Here is a 24405-nt window from a genome sequence, read left to right as displayed (position 1 = left end):
GAGATGGATTTTGTTTAATTTCAACGTTTTTGGCCAAAACAAAATGTTTGATAAATGGGAAGTAGAGGAGAGTGAGCAGCTAGGTTAGCTACTGTTAATATAATATGAGCTTTACATTTCTATTGAAAACGGTTAAGGCACTATTCATGATTTTCATGCGTACATAAAATGATCCTGCATTTAAACATATTTGTCTGGATTAGTAAAGTCAAACATAAAAGTTTCAGTTCGTGGGGCCCGGGTGTGAGCGACTCCACCGCAGCTGTTTCCATAAACAGTTGAGCTCGTTGAGCTAGCTAGCTTTAGCTTCAGGTTAAACAGAGTAAAAGTGAAATAACTCCTGCCCACGAGTGCCGCATATCGGTGTTTACTTCCAGGGAAAAGTGTTTCCGGGTTAGTCCTGTTGTGTTGTGATTCTGTGCTGATGTTGTGTCGTTGAGCCTGACTGAGATCCTCGTAATAGCTGCGGAGAATGACTCGCTCTGAGACCAGCCTTCAGTGACCGGCTAATAACCCACACAAAAAATAGTCCCGTAGTCTGGCGTATTTAGTGAGTTTAGTAAATGAAACAAATACTTATTATAAATGTTACGTTTGTGGGACCATGGTATAAGCGGATTAAACAACTCGGAGCCGTGCATTCGACGGTTATAATGCACTTCGCGGAGTAACACCGCTCCGCTGTGCGTCGTGGTGTTCTTGACTCCGCGTCGTGCATTATAACCGTCGAATGCACGGCTCCGAGTTGTTTAATCCTTACTTAGCTCGTGAAAAGTTTGTGAAAATCTTTACATTTTAGCCTCTACTGGCATTTTTGACTACACAGAGCAAAAATGGTGTAGCCTACATTTAAACTATATATTTTTCCAACTCCCTGTATTTGCCACTTGTGGTGAAATTGACAACAAAACTATAACTGACCGATATTTTTTTCACTCAAACTTGGCTGTAAATACTGTTTAAGTGGTGCTAGCTCGCAGTTTGTGGCCAGACCGCCTATGCTCTGCCCAATCCCGTCAGACCTTGGAAGCTAAGCAGGGAAGGGCCTGGTCGGTACTTGGATGGGAGACCGTTTAGTAACACCAGGAAGCCTCGCGAATGTAGTGAGTGAGTGAGTGGTTGGTGGTGGTCGGAGGGGCCGATGGCGCAGACTGGTTGCCTCGCTTCCGTCAGTCTACCCCAGGGCAGCTGTGGCTACAATAGTAGCTTACCACCACCGGGTATGGAGTGAATGAATAATGCAATGTAAAGCGTCTTTGAGTGTCCAGAAAAGCGCAATATAAAACCAATGCATTATTATTATTATTATTATAGTTAGCTTTGCCTTTTAGCCTGTTAGCTTCTTCTTCGGGGTTCCATTAGTGTGTATTGGGGCCTCCGTGTCGGAGCAGGGAAAGTTGCGAGCATGTTTTTTCTGGCCAGAGACACCGGGGGGAGATGAGAGACCCCCCAATCATCCCATCAACACTTGTTTTACCCCCAGAGGGACTACGGAGAGGATTTATTGAGGTAAACAAGTTACTTAGTACTGCTTTAATCAAGTTTTAATACCAAAATCCTAACTCTATAATCCCCCAAAATAAGACACATTAGACTTTTGACTGATTATTTCCCTCAGGCCTCAAACAACCATAGTATCTAATGTCAAAATAAACCTATGTAAAAACCTAGCTCCATTCATTGTTCAGATTGTGTCCCTGAAAACATCATGAAACTTTGTTCTTATTTTGATTTAAAAAACATCAGTCCTCACTTAATGTTTCAGCTTATCGACACCTGTGGAAGGCTGCCTGTGGGATTTACGCCTTTGCAAAAACTTAAGTGTGGAAACTTTGAATACACTTGGTCTGCTAAATGCCAGATAAAACCGGCCGGCTTTTGTGTTTGGCCCCAAATATTTGCTGCAGCGAGATGATAACTCCGGCCCCGTGGAGCTTATGGCCTCACGCTGTGTACTCACTCACTCAGCCCCCCCCCCCCCCGCCGCCTCGCCATCTCGCTCGCCCAAAACCCATAAGATCACACGCTCGCCATGGCAACCACCATCACCTCCTCCTCCTCCGAAAAGAGCAGCCAGACTTCTCAGCAAAGTCAACGAAAACGACAGTGAAAGCGCAAAGTTCCAGGGCGGCGTTGGGCACCTCCTGCCGTCCCGCTTCCTCCATCGGTTAATTCATGTTCGGCCCAATCTAGGTCAGCAGCGATTGTTTTCATCTTTGGAATAAATTACTCTCGTGGCTTGGGTTGGCGCTGTTGCCATGGTTACGCCGGGATGTTGAGGGAGGAGGGATTTACAACCTTTTCGGCTGTAAAGGAAACAAATTAATTACCTTGTCTTTTATTCGACAAAAAAAAAAAAGTGCCGTAATCAGTTGTTGTTGGGCTGCGTCTTCCCGTGTCCCGCTGTGGGACGAGAGACACTCCACGAAACCGGAGATGATTCTGTTTTGATGAAAAGGGGGAAACGAAAGATAGTTTTGTAGACACTGATTAACTCAGCGCTTACACGGCTAGAATGGTGACATGTGATTCCAGCCGATCACTTTTAATTCCATTCTCATTGAATACTATTAAAAGAAATTCCAACACCTGGCTTTGCTGTTAAGTATTTTTAACCTGGATAGACTCAAACGAACAAAATGACCCAAAATGCAAACTGCCGTGGAAACTGATTTAATGCGTGCGAAAATCAAGAAACAAGAAACTGACGAAAAACCCAAAATAAAGCAGGAGCAACTGAAAACCAAACTAAGACATGAGGACAATGAACTGACCAAGAACAAGGGAAACACAGGGGTAGATGTACATGAGGAAACGGGGCACAGGTGAGACACGTTAGGGCGGGGCAGGCAATGACAAGAGGGAAGTCAAACAGAAAATCACAACAGAGCAAAAAGACATGTCAAAATAAAACACCAAGGACATAAACGCAAGAAAGGACAGGGCAACAGAAAGAAGACCATGACACAAAAGCAGTTAGGGATGTCTTCCCCGGAGCCTGGACACTGGTGGTGGTGCAGGAGACCCGTGAAGATGCAGCAGGGAGTAGGCGGAGACGGGGCGGAGGTGGGTCGCAGCACAGCTGGGAAGCGAGCGAAGGTTGAGGCGGTCCACAAAGACCAGTCGTAACTCCACAAAAAAACATTTGCACAAGGTTCCACGCTTATCGGTCACCAGGTCATGTGACACCGATGGCCGTGGTTTGTTTGTTTTGTTTATTTTGTTGGGACAGTGTGGAAACAGGGTGTGTGCAGGTAAACACACTTGGGCTAATTTCCAGAGACCCAGAGCATCATCGCCGATGCCAAAGATAAAGTTTTGCTTCCCTGGAGAAATCCTCCGATCCTTGAATGATAGTGATAAAACTTGACGGGGACTTTTAGGGGTTGTTTTTTTGGCATGAAGGGGCAAAAAAACTACCACCTCAAAATACCTTTGGATCTCTGAGGCAGTGTTAATTTTGACAACATATTTTATTTTAGTTTTAGTCTTAGTCTTTTGACTAAAATGTAATTTAATTTTAGTCGCGATTTAGTCAAAAAAAACGTTTCAATTTTAGTCTAGTTTTAGTCGACTAAAATTGCATGTCAATTTAGTCGACTTTTATTTATAATTTTCATTATAATCATATTTAATCCAGGTCCTCGACTTAATGGAGCTGCTCCACATGAACAAAGCTCAGAGCTGCTCATTTGGCAGTGAAATTAAGTGGTATGAGGCTCTTTCAGACGGTCAATAGAAGTTTGGATGATTTTAGTCTCTCCTTTTCATTTTTATTTAGTCTGATTTTAGTCGACTAAAATAGCTGGACATTTTAGTCAACTTTTAATTTGGTTTTAGTCCAATTTTTGTCGTGAAAAATATCCCTTTGAATAAAATTAAGACTAAATATTATAGTCGACGAAATTAACACTGATCTGAGGGTTTTAACCCCCATTCAAACACACTCTTCTGGCCTCTTGTACATGTTTTTAGTGGTGGGAAAACCTACACAGACACGGGGAGAACATGCAAACTCCACACAGAAAGGCCCCCGTCCAGGTGGGAATCGAACCCAGGACCTTCTAGTGCCACCGTGCCACCTATAATAGCATCCCATTGCGAGCATCCAGCATGGCGTCTCTGCAGTCGTCCCCGAATGTGAATTCAGACATATTTAACTGATTTAACCGATATATGTTGGAAAGTGCAATGAAAACATATTCATTGACACATATAAATATAAATATACATAAAACAAAGCATCAATATAAGAACCATACAAGATCCAACAATGGAAGTATCCTGAGCCTCCTCCAGGCTTGTGCTCATGAGCCTCAGGAGAAAAACTCTCTTTGAAACATTATATTAATTATATTACATTCATAAAGTAATATAGGATAATAATAGAAATGTCTTTACATTTATGTTGTGCCTTTGAAGATATCAAAGAAGTCTATTGCATTATTCATATACACATAACCACACATAACCACAGGACCTCTACTTCCATACTACATATTACCTAGTGCTATACTATTACTACTACTACTCCTCCTCCTCACGAGCACTTATCTCCCCTGCTGGCCTGGTTACACTGGATGTTGAGGGGAGGGAATCTAACCATATCTAACATCTCTGAAATGTATTGCCGGCGTCAGACCAAAGCTCCATCTGCTCTCACTGACTTCGTATGATTGACTGGATATGTTCTCTGACTGTGAGTCACACTCGCACTTCAAAGGCTGAACATACAGTATCTATATATAACGACAGAGTACAACGTGTAGTGAGCTTGAGGATAATGAGGCAGCATGACGGCGCTGTCAGGAACATCCACATCAATGAGTTCAACATTAACATCCAAACATTGTTCATGGGCGTTGACTCGTGTTTGGTTCAGACTCGGCTAAACGTCTTAATGTTGTTCCTTTTACAGCAAAAGTTTGGTTGCAAAACTGTAAGAAACCATCTAAAAACCCTCATGAGCGTTCTCTGCAGCCCTGAGCTCCTCCTCAGGTGGTTCCAGAGGCGAGGGCCGTAATATTGGAAGTCTTTTTGTTGACTTTAGGAATAACTAGGAGACCCCTGAGGTTCATAAGGTAAAAGCAGTTCTGCAAGAGAAGAAGGACCAAGACCATTAAGACATTTAAAAGACATTAAAAGAACTTTGATCTGTTCCAACAAGAAGCAGTTGGCTGTTTCTGTGCTGTATTTTGGGGATGCAACAGTTGGTTATTTTCAAGATGTTCTATTAGTTGCCCAGCCACAATTTTTTCCAGCACTTTGGAGACTACAGGGAGGATGGAAATAGGCCTGTAGTTGCAGGCTTGGTCTTTGTCGCCTGACTTATGAATCGGAGTGATTACAGCAGGGGTGTCCAAACTTTTTTCATGGGGGGCCGCATATTGAAGTGTACACGGGGTGTAGATCAGTAGTTAGTGCCGCAAAACCTTCGACTAGCAGAGGTTTAAATTGTGCCCCACACCTCTATTTAAGCTTAAAACCTTCATGCCAGCTCTGTCTCACAATAAAATGTTAGTTGTTCGGTTAGAATTGTATAGAATTATTACATTTCAAATAAAAAGGTCCAACTCTGGTGATGTGTCCCGATACAGCAAGAGGCCGAGGGCCACCATAAATTGGTCTGAGGGCCGCATTTGGCCCCCGGGCCGCACTTTGGACGCCCCTTGGATTACAGCAATCTTCCAGCTCTGTGGGAAAGTGTTTGTTTGTATTGACAGGTGTACAAGGTAAGTTATAGGATCAAGTAAACTGCTTAGATGCTTTTTAATTAGAGCTACATTAATATTATGTATGTCTCTCGATGTAGAATTCTTCATATTTACGATGATTTTCCTTACTTCATCGTGTAGAACTTCCCTGATTTTAAAACAAACTTTCAAAAACACACGGGGAGCCAATGCAGCGATTCTAACACCGGTGTAATGTGGTCCCGCCTCCTGGTCTTCGTCAGGACACGATGGCACCTATGGGAGCTTCTTCGACGCTTTTATATTTCTGCATTTTGAGCAGGTAGTATCCGTGTATATCAAATAAATATACAGTATGTGTGTAGTTATCATATACCCATGTGATTGTGATGTAAATAACAGGCGCGTGCTCTGTTGTGATGTTTTTATTGGCAGTACAGCTGTCTATTGGCACACGTCCCTGTTACACAATACTCTGGTACATCTGAAAAGTGCTTAACAACGCTTTTGAAAAGGACATAGTAAATCTTCTTACAGTGTAAACAGGTAGAAAGATGAAAGCGCTCCGGTCGACGGCCCCCCTGCGGCCCCCCCATGTCAGCTCTGATTGTGGGCACATGCTGATTCAAAGGGGGGGGGGGCATGCATATGGAGATCACTCTGCATTTGGACACTGTTGTGCATATAGGGACGTTACTGTATGAGGGGAGGGGGGGCATGCACATGTGTCCTGGGGGGCAGCAGCGGGCCGTGGACAGGTGGGCTATGTACAAGAGAGGCAGGCAGAGGGGGGGCTCTTCAGATCGGCATCACTTTGGGATTTCAGTGTTTAGAAGTCAGTTTAAAGTCACACATTTACATTTGACTTTCTTCTGCCTAACTAATGTGAGATATTTAGTTGCTCTGTATGAGAGGGTCCTCCCAAACCCTCAGGGAGTGTTTCCCTGGGGGTTCGTCTTCCTCTGAAGTGATCTTACAGTCTCACTAAGAGAACCATGTGGTGCAGCGGGGGCCGGCAGGTCCGCTCTGTCGGGGCACGTTTCCCTCAGCCACTCTCTACAAATATCCTTTCACATCACATAGTACAGATAGATATAGAGATATAGAGGACTTTTATGGCCTCAAGAGGCTGAGGTTGTTGTTGTTTTCTTCTGTCTCTGACATTTGAGTGACAGATGTCACTGATCAGAATTGTGGAGCCTTTGAGATCTCAGGTTCAGCTGTAGATCTCAAAGTCAGGGGTTTAGGCAGACGCTCTGTGATTCTATTCCAGACTTGTTTTAGTCACGTGGCTGTCCCCCAGAGGTACTCTGAATGTCAGGGAAACTTCTACAGAAGAGGGCGCTGTCCACATAAAAACAAATCTTTTTGAAAGTTGATCATTTTGTAAGTATCTCAAGTGGGGCAAAGCTCGATTTACCGATCGAACTACGTTCCCGCCCTCACCTATGGTCATGAGATTTGGGTAATGACCGAAAGGACAAGATCTTGAATACAAGCGGCCGAAATGAGTTTCCTTCGCAGGGTGGCTGGGCGCACCCTTCGAGATCAGGTGAGGAGCTCAGTTACCCGGGAGGAGCTCGGAGTAGAGTCGCTGCTCCTTCAAGTTGAAAGGAGCAGCTGAGGTGGCTCGGGCATCTGTTCCGGATGCCTCCTGGTCGCCTCCCTCGGGAGGTGTTCCAGGCATGTCCTAGTGGGACAAGGCCTCGTGGAAGACCCAGGACACGCTGGTGGGACTATGTCTCCGAGCTGGCCTGGTGTCGCCTCGGGGTCCCCCCAGAACAGCTGGAGGAGGTGTGTGTGGATCGGGAAGTCTGGGCATCTCTGCTGAGACTGCTGCCCCCGCGACCCGGCCCCGGATAAAGAGGAAGAAAATGGATGGATTGATTGTTTTGTGTTGTTCTAATGTGGGGCAATTTCAGCAAGAATATTTTGTTTGACTAACGTGACTTCCCTCACTCATCATTTTAGACGTTCATGCGTTTAAATGGATCGAATATAAAAATCGCAATATTAGTCAGAAAAATCACAATTAGGTTTGTTGTCAAAATGGTGCAGGCGTTGTGTTAAATGCTGCTCTGTAGATGCCGGGTCTGAACAGACGTCCTCCATGCCTGCATAATACATGTTCATATCTTATTTACACATATACACTGTACACTGGTCATGTTCTTGGCTTTAAGTACAAAAGTTTCTCCATACTCTGATTGTCTCTTGGTGCCAGTGGCGGCTCCTGGACGAATAATCCTCACATCAAACACACAAACAGGGAAACTTTACCTCAAACAAGCCTGTGTGCATTTCTTACACATCGTCAGAAAGGTTGAAATGATTCTACGAGTCCAAACGCCGTGTGGCCCCGGGTCAAACTGCCGGGTGCTTGAGTTTCACATCGGCTTCATGACAGCACTATGTATATAATGATCTTTGTATGATCCAAACCGCGCCGGCTTTCAAAGGCAAGTCGGACATGAGGTGTTTTCAGGAGTCTGATGGAGAACGATATTCAGAACCACAGTTCACGATAGAAAAAACATGCTTTATATAGAGTCATATGCGGATATAATATGTACATTTATACACATGGATAATACATTTGATAAATAATTCAACACCAGACGACTTCTCTTTGGGATGGCTCGGAATATTTACAGCAAGTGCTCGAATACATTTGATATGGAGCTATTTTTGCATCAAAACTAAGAATCCACACGCTTACTAAACACTCATTTGTGTGAGTGTTTAGAGGTTCTTTTTCTGAATGTTGACTCACGATCAGGGGGAAGAAGGACTGGGCAAACTGACCATCGTAGTTTAGCTTTGAAAATATACCTATGTAAAATGTTTAGGCATTTTTAACGACACATATCATGACTAGCAGTATCATTAGGAACACATTGGCAATACTGCAATAATCCTTCATGCTAATTAAACATTGTTAGCATATCAAGCTAAAGGTCAACGCTAGCCTTCACATAAAACTCTTTCATTTAGTTTACAACCACTTTTTAGTACACTTCTCCGCAAATATATATAACTATACTATACTATCCACGAGACAATCAATTTCTCTCCACTTTTCGGCAATGGATACAGACAGCGTGGCCTAGCTTGGTGCTTTTCTCTTCTTTTTGGACATATTTTGACTAGCTATGAGCATATTTAGCACACACAAGTAGCATCGAGACAAAATGGGGTCATTGTGTATGTTTTGAGACAGCAGATTGTCCTCTAGAAGCGAAAACACGGCACTTGAAGCTAGCGGTTAGCATGTAGCATGGGCTAACAGCAGGATTACGGTTAGCATTCTCCGTTATTTACAGTGGGGAAAAAAGTATTTGGCCAAAATCCAATACAATGTCTATGTGAAACTGACCAAATACTTTTTTTCCCCACTGTATGTTCCCATGGGATGTTTTTTTGCCTCTCTCCGTGTCTCCGTATCTTATATAATAATAATTTTGCATTTGTTGTGACAAAACTAGCTCCATATGCAGCATATACAGCACACATCACCGCTAATGCTTCTGTACATATGATACATAACGTTTTTTACAGAAATCTGCGCTGTACAACGTTCTCCCAAAGCTACAAAAGTTATCGATGTAGCACCTTCTGATTTGGAGATTCTTTATATTCAGGCATTTTCGGGCTCCGTTTTTTTTTTTTTTTTTTTTTAGAGCATTCTTATCCGAACACAGAGTAAATAAAAAGGGCACCGCGGATCGATCTGGTTTATGAGTCCGTGGCCTTGGACTTGTCAGGCCCCACTCCGTTAAAAAAATGCTTTATCGCTGTCATTTATTTAGAAGCGGTCGTAAGTTTTGGCGACTAGAGCGGGGATAGCAGCAAAAGACAGGAAATTAGGGACCAAGGCGTGAAATTGGGGAGTTAATTTCAAGTAAGGCATGAACAGGGTAGGGCAAAAAGCACACAAAGGTCAATGCTCGGATCACTCGCTGCTTCCTAGTGTTCTGGGTTTTTCTTTTGACGAAGGAACGTTGTCACATGGTCAAAAGCTCCAAAAAGTGTCACCCTTTCTGCTGAGTCTATTTCTTTTTTCCGAATCCACCTACGTTTGCCACATAAGACCCATTTGACCGCGTGTACCCAATACTGTGGCCGCCCCCGCCTGTTCGGCACCGGCTCGTCTCCCCGTAAGTGCTTCGTAAACACCGACAATTAGCTCTTAACTAGCGACTTCCTTCCAACGTAATGAGGCTGGTAATCACGGCGATTCCAGCGATGAGCTAAGTGGCTAATGACGGGTAGCGGCTCGGGGGGGAAGAACCACAGAGAAAGACGTTTGTGTTTTGTTTTGACTTGTGTCGACAGAGACTCTCCGGTTTTGCGAGTCGCGCGGGGCAGCGAGTTCGGCTTTTGAGAAACGCGACATTTCCGCCGTCGCCGCGGATCGACGGCGCCGTGTCAGACGGGCGCTTTTGAACGAGTTTGAAGAAAAGGCTAATTAGGCGGCGCGCGGTTAAACTTACAGCGGGGGGGCCGACCCGAGCCGCCATCATGTGTCACGTTCCCGAAAGCACAAGGGTTTAGATATATTTAGTCCCTAATTACCATTTTATTTACTAATTACTGAGCTTTATTTGCGCAATCAATGGATATGCTGGTTAAATATGCACACAGCGTCCCGTCTAAATATTAATAAGCATGGGAAAATGTCATGTTTTCACACAAAAAAACTTCTTCAGAAAGAATCACAACCATGGACAGCACTTTGAAATGCCTCGACTTCTACTACTGCGACTTTGAATGTCATGTGCAGTAATTATTAGTCTCTTTTACTCTTTAAAGAATGCGAGAAATTTCCCAAAAGAAAATGTCCAAATGTTTCCCCTGATCATTATTTGATAGAGACAGTCAGATTATTCTCATGGCTGAACATGTTTTTGAATATTGTCTCCGCTTTTGGACGCTTTTATGAGGAAATATTTAGGCAGTAGTTCATATGTGCTGGAGGAGAGGACTTTGAACTTAGTGACAGTTTTTGTTTCATCTGAATTGGCCCAGGAATGACAACGAAATTAGCAATAAACTATTTTAGCAATAAACTGGAGGTGTGCTGCTGCGGACTCGCTGACTCCCCGAACGCCCGGGACCTGGTTGTGTTACATTCAGGGCTAAACTTTCCCTAAACTCACATAAAAGCCTGATTGAACCGGGCTCAAGACCCTGCACTGCTTTCACACACTGCTTTCATAAACTAGAGGAGCCTTTACCTCCATACGGCGCAGCAGAATATACAGTAGATAGACTTGTGTAATGTTGCGTCAGGAAGTTACATGACAATTATAATGAATCTGGGGCAGTGGACAGTGGGGGCAAGAGAGATGCATCATGGGAGTTCAGTCTCCAGTGGTGTGAGAATGACGCAGTACGGCTACCGGGGCGTTGGCTATACATTCCATTGTTATCAGGCAGTTATCGGGACATATGTAGAGCTGGGTTAAACAAAACCTGTATCGGAAAAATGTTTAGGTTCTACTGATCGAACATTTCAATCCAAGTTTTGATGCTGTTGGTCCAGGGACGGCATTAAAGCAGCACTAAGTAACTTGTTTAGCTTAATAAATCCTTTCCGTCGTCCCTCTGGGGGCAATACAAGTGTTAATGGGATGATTCATCTCCCCCTGGTGTCCCTGGACAGAAAACTGCCGCTTTCCTGCACCGGGTTGGAGTCCCCAATACACACTAATGGCATCACGAAGAAGCTAACAGGCTAACGGGCAAAGCTAACTACAGGCTAGCACCACTTAAACAGTGTTTACAGCCAAGTTTGAGTGAAAAAATGATCTCCACACAATATCCCTTTTCTGTCAGCGTAGTATTTCCTCTCACGGACAATTAATGAGTGAAAAAAAACGCAACTTGCTACGACACCTGCAGTGGCGCTTATGGCCTCTAGGGGCGTGAGTTACTTAGTACTGCTTTAAAGGAAGGTGACTTCAAATATATATATATTTTTTTCAATATTTTTGCCCAATTTTTCCCCAAATTTTTGTGAATTTTTATGAAAAATTTTACCCCAATTTTTTCTTGTTTTCCAATTTCCCCCCCAATTTTTGCCCCATTATTTTTTTTAAATATTTTTTTTCCTTAATTTTGGAAAACAAGGATGAAAATGTGAGAAAAGTGAGAAAAAATTGACGGAAAAGTGAGAAAAAATTTACAAAAAAATGACAGAAATGGATGAAAATTTGATGAAAAATTGAGGAAAAAGTGACAAAAAATGGACAAAAAAGTGATAAGAATTTGACAAAAAAGTGAGAAAAAATTGACGAAAAATTGAGATAAAAATTACAAAAAAATGACAGAAATGGATAAAAATTTGATGAAAAAGTGAGATAAAATTGACAAAAAATGGAGAAAAAATGGACGAAAAAGTGACAAAAAATGGACAAAAAAGTAATAAGAATTTCACAAAAAAGTGACAAAAAAGTGACCAAAAAAAGAACAAAAAAATGGACTAAAAAAAAATCGAAAAATTTGACGAAAAAGTCACAAAAAAGTCAAAAAAATTTGACAAAAATGAGATGACTGCCCAACGAAAAAAGTGATGAAAAAAAATCTGAGCATGTGAGGAAAAAGATCAATTTAGTTTTGTAGGTCTTAGCTTTCAAATGAGGTGTTACACTGCCACAATTTCTCCTCATTGTCAAAAAACTAAAACAAAATTCAAAATGATTCCCCATTTTTCACACATTTCTTGACATTGGAGGTGAACCTGATACTGTAAATTTGCAGATCTTCCACACATTATTCTGTTTTTTGGATTCTAGACTATCGGTATGGAAAGTATTGTTAAAGTCCCGGTATCGAGACAGAAATGCATCGAAACCAGCCCTAGACATATGTACACATTTCCCATTTTTAGCTTTTAGGGCGAGACACTGATTTCACTGATAAAGATTTCTTCAGATGGGATTTTGGATCTTGTTTAGTTTTTGAATGAGCTGTAAATAATTCCATTTCATCTTTCATCTTTTGTTGTTGAATAAATCAGACAGGACTTACATAAAAGTCAGAGCTATTAAACTCTGAGATAAAAGCTCGTATTCACTGTTCTATCATGTGTCATTAACACTACAGCCAGCAGAGGGCGCCCCCAGGCCTTATTCTCAATCCAAACCAGCTGCTTACATCTTCCCCTTAGATAAACATCATTTCTCATTTCGAAACGTAAACGCTGTGGAACAATTTGCGTTCATAAGAGCCAATTCAGTCCCGAACTTCCCTTCATCGATCAAGACTTTTGGACCAGAACTTTCCCTCTAAACCCACTTCGGGACCCGTCGATGGCCTTAAATGATTCAAATTCATCGCGCAAAAACAACATCCACAACATTAGCGCTTGTGGGAACGCGCTAATCATTTTTGCCGAGAGCCCGCGGTCCTGGTCACGCCGCGTTTGGGAATAGCACAAATTGTGATTAAAGATCGGTCGGCGCCGGCGGCTGTGAATGATGGGGAGACGGGACTTTCCCTGTGGGGGACGGAACCCGCTGCTCCGCTTCGGATAAGCATTGTTTTGCGCTAAAATGATTAGCAACGCGTGACTGTCGGGCTAATCGCGGCCGTGATGAGGGCTTCACTTTGTCTTAATGTTTTTGTTTTTTTTCCTCCACTATCTGTAATAGGATTGGATGAAGTTGGATTTGGAATTTGTTTTGTGTTTGGAAATTGTAAACGGATTAAGTTGTGGAGTTCGCCTTTGGATAAGGAATAATAGCGAGCTTGCTTAAGTATTAAAGAAGAAATGTGCAGCTGGTTGTCGCCTGGGAATGAGCGGGAAATGGTTCTGTCCTAAGGGTTGTGGACGCTGATGATTTGCTGAATGTCTCCCCCCCGCCCTTCACTACCTTTCCTCTCCAAACAACAAGGAAAGACGTCCCGCTAACGACTACATTAACAGATTAACTCCCACCTGAACTGAGCACATTTTCTCCAGCTTTACCCCAATCCAAAAGCTTCTGGAAAAAAGGTGTGTAAATAGCAACAAAACTGAAACGAAAACAAGGATGAAAATGTGAAAAAAGTGAGAAAAAATTTGACGAAAAAGTGACAAAAAATGTACAAAAAAATGACAGAAATGGATAAAAATTTGATGAAAAAGTGAGAAAAATTTGACGAAAAATTGAGAAAAAATTGACGAAAAAAGGACGAAAAATTTACCAAAAAATCACAGAAATTGATAAAAATTGGATGAAAAAGTGATAAGAATTTGACAAAAAAGTGAGAAAAAATTTACAAAAAATTGAGGAAAAAATTTACAAAAAAATGACAGAAAATGGACTAAAAAAAATCAAAAAATTTCATGGAAAAAGTAAAAAAAAAGTGATAAAAATTTGAGAAAAAATTGAGAAAAAATGGACGAAAAAGTGACAAAAAATGGACAAAAAAATGACAGAAATGGATAAAAATTTGATGAAAAAGTGAGAAAAATTTGACGAAAAATTGAGAAAAAATGGACGAAAAAAGGACGAAAAATTTACCAAAAAATGACAGAAATTGATAAAAATTGGATGAAAAAGTGATAAGAATTTGACAAAAAAGTGAGAAAAAATTTAAAAAAATTGAGGAAAAAATGTACAAAAAAATGACAGAAAATGGACTAAAAAAAATCGAAAAATTTGATGGAAAAAGTAAAAAAAAAGTGATAAAAATTTGACAAAAAATTGAGAAAAAATGGACGAAAAAGTGACAAAAAATGGACAAAAAAATGACAGAAATGGATAAAAATTTGACAAAAAATTGAGAAAAATTTGACGAAAAAGTCACAAAAAAGTCACGAAAATTTGACAAAAATTAGATGACTGCCTAACAAAAAAATTCAAAAAAATCTGATCATGTGAGGAAAAAGCTCACTTTAGTTTTGTAGGTCTTAGCTTTCAAATGAGGTGTTACACTGGCTGAACTGGAGAACATGCTCTCGGTTCAGGCGGGAGTTAAGAGGTTACCAGATTAAAACGTCTCCTTCTCTGTATCGGCGTTTGGATCGGTGTCTCTGTGGAGCCGCCGGGCCCAGCGCTGCCTTCACCCCCTCAGGGCTCTGGGACGATCACATGACATATATTACGGATTCAGAATCAAATGTTATTAATGGCTGGAGGGGAGACTGAGGTCTTCCTTGCTTTAGCTCCGACGTGATCGGCAGCTATTTTACAGTTTTACAAGTCGCCCCCAGGGAAAATGTGGGGACATGGGTGTGTTATCATGTCTGAATCCATGGACTTCTCAAGGTACGGAATGTTTTTTGCTAACTTCCTGTCGGCCAGTGTAGGGTAAAAACTACCTCCTGTCCACATTTTAATAAAAAAACAGAAGAGAGCTTGAATAAACGTTGAGGCTATCTTACCATTTGTTAGCCGTCAATTAACATTAGCCTTTAGCTTCAAGGCTAAAACACTTACAGTCATAGTAATCAAAGAAACGCCTTTAGCTGTCTGAGCCGCATTGTGTGTGTGTGAATCCCGGACCCAATTTAAACTGAACGTGCTATCCGCATACAAATGAAGCCCGGCGCCCATGCTAACATATGGCGGGGTATGTTTTATCCTTTTCATGGCATTTATATCTGTGGTTTCTTTGTCCTAGCATAACATACTAAAACATGATGTTTAGTGGCCCCTCGATGTGTGTCCAACTCCGCAAAGCAGAAACTTGACTGAATGTGATGTAGCATTTAGCTCAGAGACACTTTAGGACACTAATTTGTAAAGTAAAATCTCACAACGTGTGTACATTTATTAATGATTTCTAACTAAGCTTTGACCTAAATGTTGGCGATGGTTGATGACAGCTGAAAACATCTGCATCGTCCATTATGTGCGAATGGCTAATGCTAACAGCTACAGGAAAACCACATTGAGCAGGCTAACGGATTAGCCGACTTGCTAACTGTCCGCGAGTGTTAGGATCGAACGCCTGTTAGCTAGATGTGATGGATTCGGGGAACAGGCCAAAACAGTGACTGGAACGCTCTCATTAAACGCCATTAAATCATCTCAAATCTTTGCAGAAGTCTCCTCCAGTGAAGTATTTAACAATATGAGTTGTGTTTTCAACATGTGATTATCTAACGACTGCTTGTTTTCTGACACATAACGTTACCGTTTAAATATATTGTTATTTGAGCGAGACACGGCTAACTCTCCATAACTATAAACACAGACGGTCGTTACCCTCCACTGAAACTGGAACCTATTGCTTTCACCGCGACAGACGGTCAATGCTAACTTGGTTTGGGTTCTCTGTGGGCCCCTATTGTGTAGCTACAACCCCAAATGGGCTTTTTAGAGCTTTCGACCATATTCTACTGCCGTTCCTCCATTAAAAAACTGTTTTGAACCAATCGCTCACGTTTGAGTCATGTTTTCAATCGTCCGCGACAACCTGCTCGTATTTGACTCCTCCAATTTACCCCGAACTCCTCACGCGTAACCAGGAAACGCTCCCTTTACCTCTTGTTGCCCGGCTCCCACTTTGACTCACAACTTCCCAAAGCAACAAGAGGGAAAAAATACCACCAAAGCTTCGCAACAGGGACAGGATTTGTGGCGCAGGTCAAGAGAAACTTTAGATCGATATCGAATTCTGTAACCAACAAAATGTACGACTGTGATTGTGTTTGGAATCTTTTGCTGCTATACCCTTGTTATGTGGGGATGTGTTTGTACAATATATCACTCTTGGTTTAGTTTGCGGACTCTAAAAACAACAAATGAATGTCTTTTACCCGCCTCAATTCTGGCTAGAACAACGGCAACGCGGCCCTTGCTCTGAAATTTCCCGCACTTTTACGACACACGGCGTTGCGTCAAACCCCAATCTACTAAAGCTGGGGTTCAAATGATCCCCGTGTGACCTTTGACATCTCTGGCTGTTCCTCCCCCCCATCTCATCTGGTGCCGATGTTCTTGTACTGGCAGAGGAGCAGGTTGCGGAAGGTCTTCTTGAAGGTGGCGTTGCAGAGGGCGTAGCAGGCCGGGTTGATGGTGGAGTTGACGTAGCAGAGCCAGTAGCCGATGGCCCACACGGTGTCGGGCACGCACGACTGGCAGAAGGTGGAGATGAGGACCATGACGTTGTACGGGGTCCACGTGATGATGAAGGTCAGCAGGATGGCGAAGATGGTCTTGGTAACCTGAGAGGAGAAGCACACGGATGAGGCTGTGTGGAGACTGCTGAGGAGAGGGAAATTCAAAACAGCCCGAGGCTACGTTGGCGTTAGCTGCAGGATTCCCTCGCTGTGAGGAACAACTCCAGGGATTGGAAACATGTACTGGCTGTGTTTGAATTGATACAGCAGCATATGGATCCAGGAGATGCGGTGTTTTCCTTCACTGTGTTCACATATGTGGAAATAACAGGGCGGATTAGGACAAAACTTGTTTCGAACACAAGCACCAAACTCTCTGGCTTCTACAGAACAGCCTGTTAGTTTTCCTGAGACATTCAGTCAGGCAGTTTTCATGGACAATTCCACAGGTGTGTTCAAGAGACGGCACGGGGCCAATATAGTCTCTACAAATCCAACTGTTTACACACAAACTATTAACAAATGGGTTTGGTTCTGTTTCGTTTTCAGCCAAGACTTAGGCAGACTAACCAAGTGAAGTTTTGTGGTGAGGAATCTCACAGTTGTGATTGATGGAGCCTCTGGTAACTCTGGTAACTAACACTGCTACTGTTTTGTCTCTGTATAAATATACTGATTATTGATACATTTGAAAGAGAAAATATAAATCGTCAAAGCTTTCAAAGCATTTTATACTTTTTAATAGTATTGTAGTGATGATCCTGGATTGGCTTTTTGTCCTTAATTTGAATGGTTGATTTTTTTTTTCCTTTTTTACGAAGGCAATTCTTCCCACATTCTCCACAATAAAAATGTTTCAAGATACAAAGACGCAATAATGCTATTTTAGTCCCTCCACACAGTAGTTGCGCATCATGATGAACACTGCACTGTTAAAGATTGCTCTTTTAGTACGACAGAAGGTTTGTTTATCTGCTTTACTAGTGTTGATCACTTCCTGTGATCAGAAGTGTCACCTGATGGTGAAAGTGATGGGCCGTAAGCTGCTTACATGGATTTACCAGTCAAAAGGGAGAGCTTTTGCCCCCTACTGACTGACGCCTTCTCCAGGTGTGGGAGAAGGTCTACACTCACTACACTACACTGTACACTGCATAGATGTTGGTGCACGTTTCCTAATCTCAATGACTTCTCTAATCCAGCGGTGATACAAGTATCACTGGTTCATCTGTGAAAATCCATGTAAGCAGCTTACGACACATCACTTTCACCACCAGGTGACACTTCTGAGAACGATCACAGGAAATGATCAACGCTAGCAAAGCAGGTCAACAAACCTCCAGTCTTACTTTAATAGTTTAAACTATGAAGACAGTCTGAACCTTTTAGTAAAGACTGTTTGAACTGGTTTAGAACTGGGTTAGAATGACCTCAGGACCTCAGGACCTCAGGATCGCAGGACCTCAGGACCTCAGGGCCTCAGGACCTCAGGGCCTCAGGACCTCAGGACCTCAGGACCTCAGGACCTCAGGACCTCAGGACCTCAGGACCTCAGGACCTCAGGACCTCAGTTACTGGTGAAAGTGACTGACTTTGAAAGCCTCGCTGCCCACAAAAGATGTTCAAACACACGTTCGCTCGTCAATACAAACATGTGTGTGAGTGGCCCAGAATAAAGAGCCGCTGGTCAGGAACATTGCTCACATGGACTCCAGGGACGACCATGAACTCCAAAGCAAACAATGAATCAGAGAAGACGGAGGAGAGAGGTGAGCGTTGGAAGCGAGACACTGAGGTAACGTCAAGGCTAAATGTCCAGAGGCTGGAAACATTACAAAAGCGTTATTGTGCGGAGCTTTGTACGGTAAATGCAGGGGGGGGGGGTCTGAATGTTTACATACCAAGTGTCATGTCAGGGCTGTAGATCATCTTTTATTCTTTTTTATTGTGAACTGATGAAGCGCACGATAATGACATCAACCCGCTGCAGGCGAAGGCTCTCATGTGCGCACTGAGGTTTGACCACAGCAGCGTCTTTGACTGGCATTTGGACCCGTGCGGGACAGAAGTGTTTCCTGACCACGGCTACAGGGAGCCGGGGACCCCTGGGGGTTCACCAGCTCATAGCAGGAGGGGCAGGGGAAACCAACACTGTTTGAGTAAAGGACGGGTATTTCAACATTTAGCATTTTGATTAGAGAGTATTTTAGCTGGATTGACTTAGACAGAATTTAGATATTTAAAAAATCCCTTATATACTCTTATATTTTCTCTCAGATCTTTAGCCTTTATGTGAACAATGAGCTAAAAGTTTCTGGCAGCTCCGGTTTACGTTCACCAGGAGCGAACCATGCGCGGGGGTAGCATTTCCCGCGGCACTGCGCTCTAACCAAATCTGCACCGGGACTAAACCGGGATCACGCCCACCTTCTTCTCTCTCGCCGCCATCTGCCTCTTCCTCTTCATCTGGCTGCGGGCGATGCTGGCGAACTTGCGGGCCACGGTCCTGGGCCGGCTGATGGGGATGGAGTGTCCCTCGGTGCCCTCGACGGGGGGCACGATCTCGATGGCGGTGATGCACTCGTCTCCCGCCTGCTTGGTCACGATCTTGATCTTGGACCACCGCGAGCTCGTGACCAGCTTGCTCGCGGGAGGGTTGGGCGCCGAGGTGGTGAGGGTGTTGACCTTTTCGCCGCCCTGGAAGGAGAGAAAACAGACACAACTGGAGTCGATGTTCCGTTTTTTGGATTTGATGGAGGGAGACAAAAGTTCTTATTCTCTCGCTCTCATCTGGGTTGTTTTAGTTGGTTAGAAAATGCAATAAGGATCTAAAACAGCATCATATCCGGTCGTTTTACTTCCTGGTTATTTAAGCAGTCTCACTCTAAGCTCCTCCCCTCCTCTTCTTCCCATTCACATTTCCTGGACACATAGGAATAGTTTTTGCTGAGCTCACTTTAAGGGGGGAAGATTTAATCTGCTCTAAAGGAACTTGAGAAAAATTTACAAGCGAAAAATAACAAAAATGCTGCTATGGCCTGCTTCCACGGGTCATTACAAAATAAAATAGAATTAGGGCTGGCGAGATGTGGATCTGTTGTGGGGATCCCCCTCTCAACGGGCTCATAAATCGCGTCTTTTTAAAGCACCACTCAGGTACAGGTTTACAATGCTGTTCACAAGATCAACTAGTTAGGGCAGCAGGGTGGGGGCTTGCTGGTGGGGGGCTACCGCCCTCTACCAATTGGCCACTTTACACCCTGGCTTTTTAATGCACCTCATAAAATAGGGAAAACAATCTAAAACCACTGACAGAACAATCATAACCAACATTAATGCAGTGGAAGTGGGTAAGATGGCAATGAGAAACATGAAAATTCAGAAATGATATTTTCTCAGAATGCTATTATTATCATTGTCAGTCACTATGGTAATGATGATAATATGTATAATAAATATATCTGCTAGTGATGTATATGTGTGTATATATATATCTGTATGTGTATGTGTGTATATATGTATACATTTATATATGTATATCAAAAACACTAAGACAAATGTAATACTTAATCAATATGTAAATCAATAGAATGGTGACTGTTTTTTATTTAGGTAATGATAAAAATAATTATAATAATTTCCACACTTGTAAGTGTTATTGTAAGTCCCATCAGATTTTCAACTTGTGACATCTAAATGCTTCGAATTATCAGTACTGCTAATCAACAATTGAACTATTGAAATCTGCAACAACATATCTGTAAATCATTGATGGGTAAACTCAGAGAGTAGTGTGAGTTTACCCATATATGAGAGAAAAGAAAAAAAAATGCAATGTGAAAGTTTGCCTGCTGCTGGACTCATGCGCTTCAAAAACATTTATCTTATATTTCCACTGTTCGTATTCTCTTACAAAAATCCTGAAGCGCATAATGGTATCTTGAATCTGGGGTAGGCACATATAAGCTTTCTTGCTTCGGCCTACTCCCTTTGAGTTATTATTTTTTTCTTTGGCTTCATGTGACATGAATGTAAATATATTAATGTAAATAATGTAAATAATTGCTCAAATAAATCAAATCAAAGATTAAATAATGACTCTAAGATGCGCTAGTGGCCAGAAAAACAACTCCAGGTAAGTTTTTGATGAGAAAACCACAATGTCGTATAATATCACAACCTCTAAACAAAGTCAATGTTGCATCAAATAGTTCACACATTCCAAGTTCTAAAGATTATATGGTCACTATATTTGACCATATAGTGACCTAGTGGCTGTATGAGTGGTCAGCATGGCGCCTTTACTTTCGATCATAGTGGTCTCCAAGACGCTCCAGGATCAATTGTTTGGAAGCGTCTCACTGCTGACGGAGCCTCTTACCAGAAGATCTACCTTGGGTCACTACAAATTCAAATACGTACAAATATCCTTTTTTTTTCCACATAAAAAGTTGCATAATTCACCTTTAAGTTTAAACTCTTTCCTTATTTTTTAGGGTTCTCCAGTGTTTTACACACAGAGAGAGCTATACGTTAGCAAAAATGGTAGCGAGCTAGCTATGCTTTGAAGACACTTATGTAACTCTGCGACGGTTCACCCAGGGCTAAGACTCATCATTATCTATGTAGGAAGCCTTTGGGAAACGTTAATTTGGACACATTTTATTTCATATTTTTCAAGTTGTGTTGACTTTTGAACAGAATTTGCAGACAAACATCCTTGCTTTGCTGACATTTCCATTAATTATTAATTTGGTGGCAAAATTCTGATAAAAAATATATTATATGAAATAGAAACCTTAATTTTTCTATTCCAAATATCATTGCTTTGATTGGGAATCCCTTGAAGCGTGATTTAAACTTCCTCCTTTGTCGAAATTTCATATCAGGCCCGCGGCGCTAACTAGCTTATTCAGTTTTTTCCTGCTAAATACACCGTCTTCCCCTAAACCCGACAGATGCACAGCCCCTGCGATCCCTCCTCATCACAGTGGCAAAACAAGCTCACGCCGCTAGCATAACGAGCTAATAACTCTGCAGCGGACCCAGCCTGTGCCTCACTGTGGCAGCTAACAGCAGCGCTAACAAGCCGGACAGCGGTGGATGTATCGACATAGGGGGCTAGCAGATCGCTCACAGCGCCGTACAGTGAAGCTAGCTGTGTTTTTTCCTTCTGTCTGCAATTTGACCACGATACAATTATGTTCAAAGTGTGAGACGCAGCGTGAAAAGACACCGCCACATTCTGACTCGCTAAAAATAGATCATTGATTTATATGTTTTAAAAGGCTTCACAGCGAGAACGTCCGCCTGCAGGCCTGGGTTTCTGAGGATCTGTACTTTACTTGAGAAGTCTTTTTAGTTTGTTACTTTATGAACCTCTTACTCCAGTTCAGCTTTACCCAAATCCTGTAGGCCAGTGTAACACCTCATTTGAAAGACCTACAAAACTAAATTGATCTTTTTCCTCACATAATCAGATTTTTTTTCATCACTTTTTTTGTTGGGCAGTCATCTCATTTTTGTCACTTTTTCGTCAAATTTTTTGATTTTTTTTTTGGACCATTTTTTTGTCACTTTTTTGTCCATTTTTTCTAAATTTTTCGTCAATTTTTTCTCACTTTTTTGTCAAATTTTTGTCAATTTTTGTGATTTTTTTGTACATTTTTTGTACATTTTTTGTAATTATCTTTGTCACTTTTTCGTCCATTTTTTCTAATTTTTTTGACAATTTTTTCTCACTTTTTTGTCAATTTTTTGTCCATTTTTTTTTTCATTTTTTTGTACATTTTTTGTAATTTTCTTTGTCACTTTTTCGTCCATTTTTTGTCACTTTTGTCACATTTTCATCCTGGTTTTCGTCTCAGTTTTGTCGCTCTTTTCACACCATTTTTCCCAGAAGCTTTTGGATTGGGGTAAAGCTGGAGAAAATGTGCTCGGTTCAGGTGGGAGTTAAAGGGTTAAAATTCCTCCAAAGCAAAAAAATAAATGTGTCCATGTGTTTTGTTTCTTTCATAAAAGCTTTAAATGCGCACTCCAGAACAGTAGGGGGCGCTAGGCAGATGAACTGTCAATGCCAAGGACTCAGAACAAGGAAAAGATGCCGCGTTGCCGTACAGGAGTGGAATCGGCTTGTTGCACAATGTGGCTACGCTAGTTCCTCTGAGCTGAAGCTGTGGGCGCTAGTACTTCCTGTTCGTATTCATTTCCATTAAGATTAGCTTAGACCAGTGAGTTCCTGGTAGAAATATTTCCATAGAGGAGACGTTTATGTTTGTAAGGATCAGTGAGTTTGTCTTGAAGCTAAAGGCTAATTTAACCTCTTAACTCCCGCCTCACATTTTTTTTCCCATCATTTTTGTCACTTTTTTGTCATGTTTTGGTCACTTTTTTTTTTTTTTTTGTCAATTTTTTGTCACATTTTTGTAATTTTTTTGTAATTTTTTTTTTTTTTTGTCACATTTTTGTCACATTTTTGTAATTTTCTTGTCACATTTTTGTCATATTTTTTTTTTCATTTTTTCGTCAATTTTTTATCACATTGTAATTTTTTTGTCACATTTTTGCCATATTTTTTGTAATTTTTTTGTAATTTTTTGGTCACATTTTGGTCACATTTTTGTAATTTTTTGGTCATTTTTTTGTCACATTTTAGTAATTTTTTGGTCATTTTTGGTCATATTTTTGTCACATTTTTGTAATTTGTTTGGTCATTTTTTTGTCACATTTTTGTCACATTTTTGTCATTTTTCGTCAATTTTTTGTCAATTTCTTGTGACATTTTTGCCACATTTCCATCATTGTTTTCGTCGAGAAAATGTGCTCGGTTCAGGTGGGAGTTAAGGGGTTTATGCATTACACAACTTTATATATATTCTTTTATAGCATGTTAGCCTATAGCTTAGACAAACTATCAATCCTTCATGATCACAGGTGTCTCTGATCTGAACTTGTTCATCATGATTTGAACACAGTAAATGATCATCTACCGGGAACTCACCGCCCACAACATAATCTTTAGAAAATATTATTATTATTATTATGATTTTTGTACTAATATTGATTTCATTAAATTTGATCATGTCTATGAACCAGCACTGGTTGTAATTTTGTATGCAGACTCTTGTCTAATTGGCAAAATGTTTCATGCTGTAATCTACTATTTAATATCTTTCTAAATTGTCTTTGTATATTATGCTGTTGCTGTGCAAAACCATGGACTGTTGAGCGGTGCAGTCTTTTAGCAGCAACAGACGGCTTTTATGTTTTAATTATTACTACACAGATTGATGTGTGTGTCTCTTTGTAGTGTAGCTGATCTGGCACAGTAGCATAGGATGAATTTGGGGGTAATAAAGTTAACCTTACCTTATCTTGAAGGCTCAAAGCACATCACAGAGTATTGTGCCCCTACAATAACATACAGTGCCTCTCGAAAGTATTCATACACCTTGAACATTTGCACATTTTGTCATGTTTACAACCCTAAACATAAAGATTTTATTTTGATTTTTTTACTGAACGTCCACACATAAGTAACAGACAACTGTGAAGTGAAAGGTAAATGATACATGATTCTGTTATTTTTCAAAAAATAGAACAGTGAAAAGTGGGGCGTGCATAAGTATTCATACAGCATTTTTCTGAGTGCATTAA

General features: G+C 41.5%; 2 protein-coding genes across 2 annotated transcripts in view; both read right to left on the bottom strand.

Annotated features, from left to right (window-relative positions):
* Nucleotides 1-24405, bottom strand: part of LOC306981815 (SLAIN motif-containing protein 1-like) — a gene marked incomplete at its 5' end in the record, with an annotated part of 310788 nt that overhangs the window by 120683 nt on the left and 165700 nt on the right. The gene's annotated exons all lie outside the window — the stretch shown is intronic.
* The window catches only part of LOC306981817 (muscarinic acetylcholine receptor M4-like), an 86204-nt gene continuing 78362 nt past the window's right edge, over nt 16564-24405 (bottom strand). The window contains exons 6-7 of the mRNA XM_079581529.1: nt 19177-19446; nt 16564-16854 (exon numbers count right to left, since the gene is read on the bottom strand). Of these exons, the coding sequence (XP_079437655.1) occupies nt 16609-16854; nt 19177-19446 (516 nt within the window). The 3' untranslated portion in view covers nt 16564-16608. The remainder of the gene's footprint in view (nt 16855-19176; nt 19447-24405) is intronic.

The sequence above is a fragment of the Gobius niger genome (genome assembly GCF_951799975.1).
Source record: "Gobius niger genome assembly, chromosome: 23".
NCBI classification, from domain to species: domain Eukaryota; kingdom Metazoa; phylum Chordata; class Actinopteri; order Gobiiformes; family Gobiidae; genus Gobius; species Gobius niger.
Note: the sequence above shows the minus strand (reverse complement) of the source record. Positions and strands in the feature narration are given on the sequence as shown.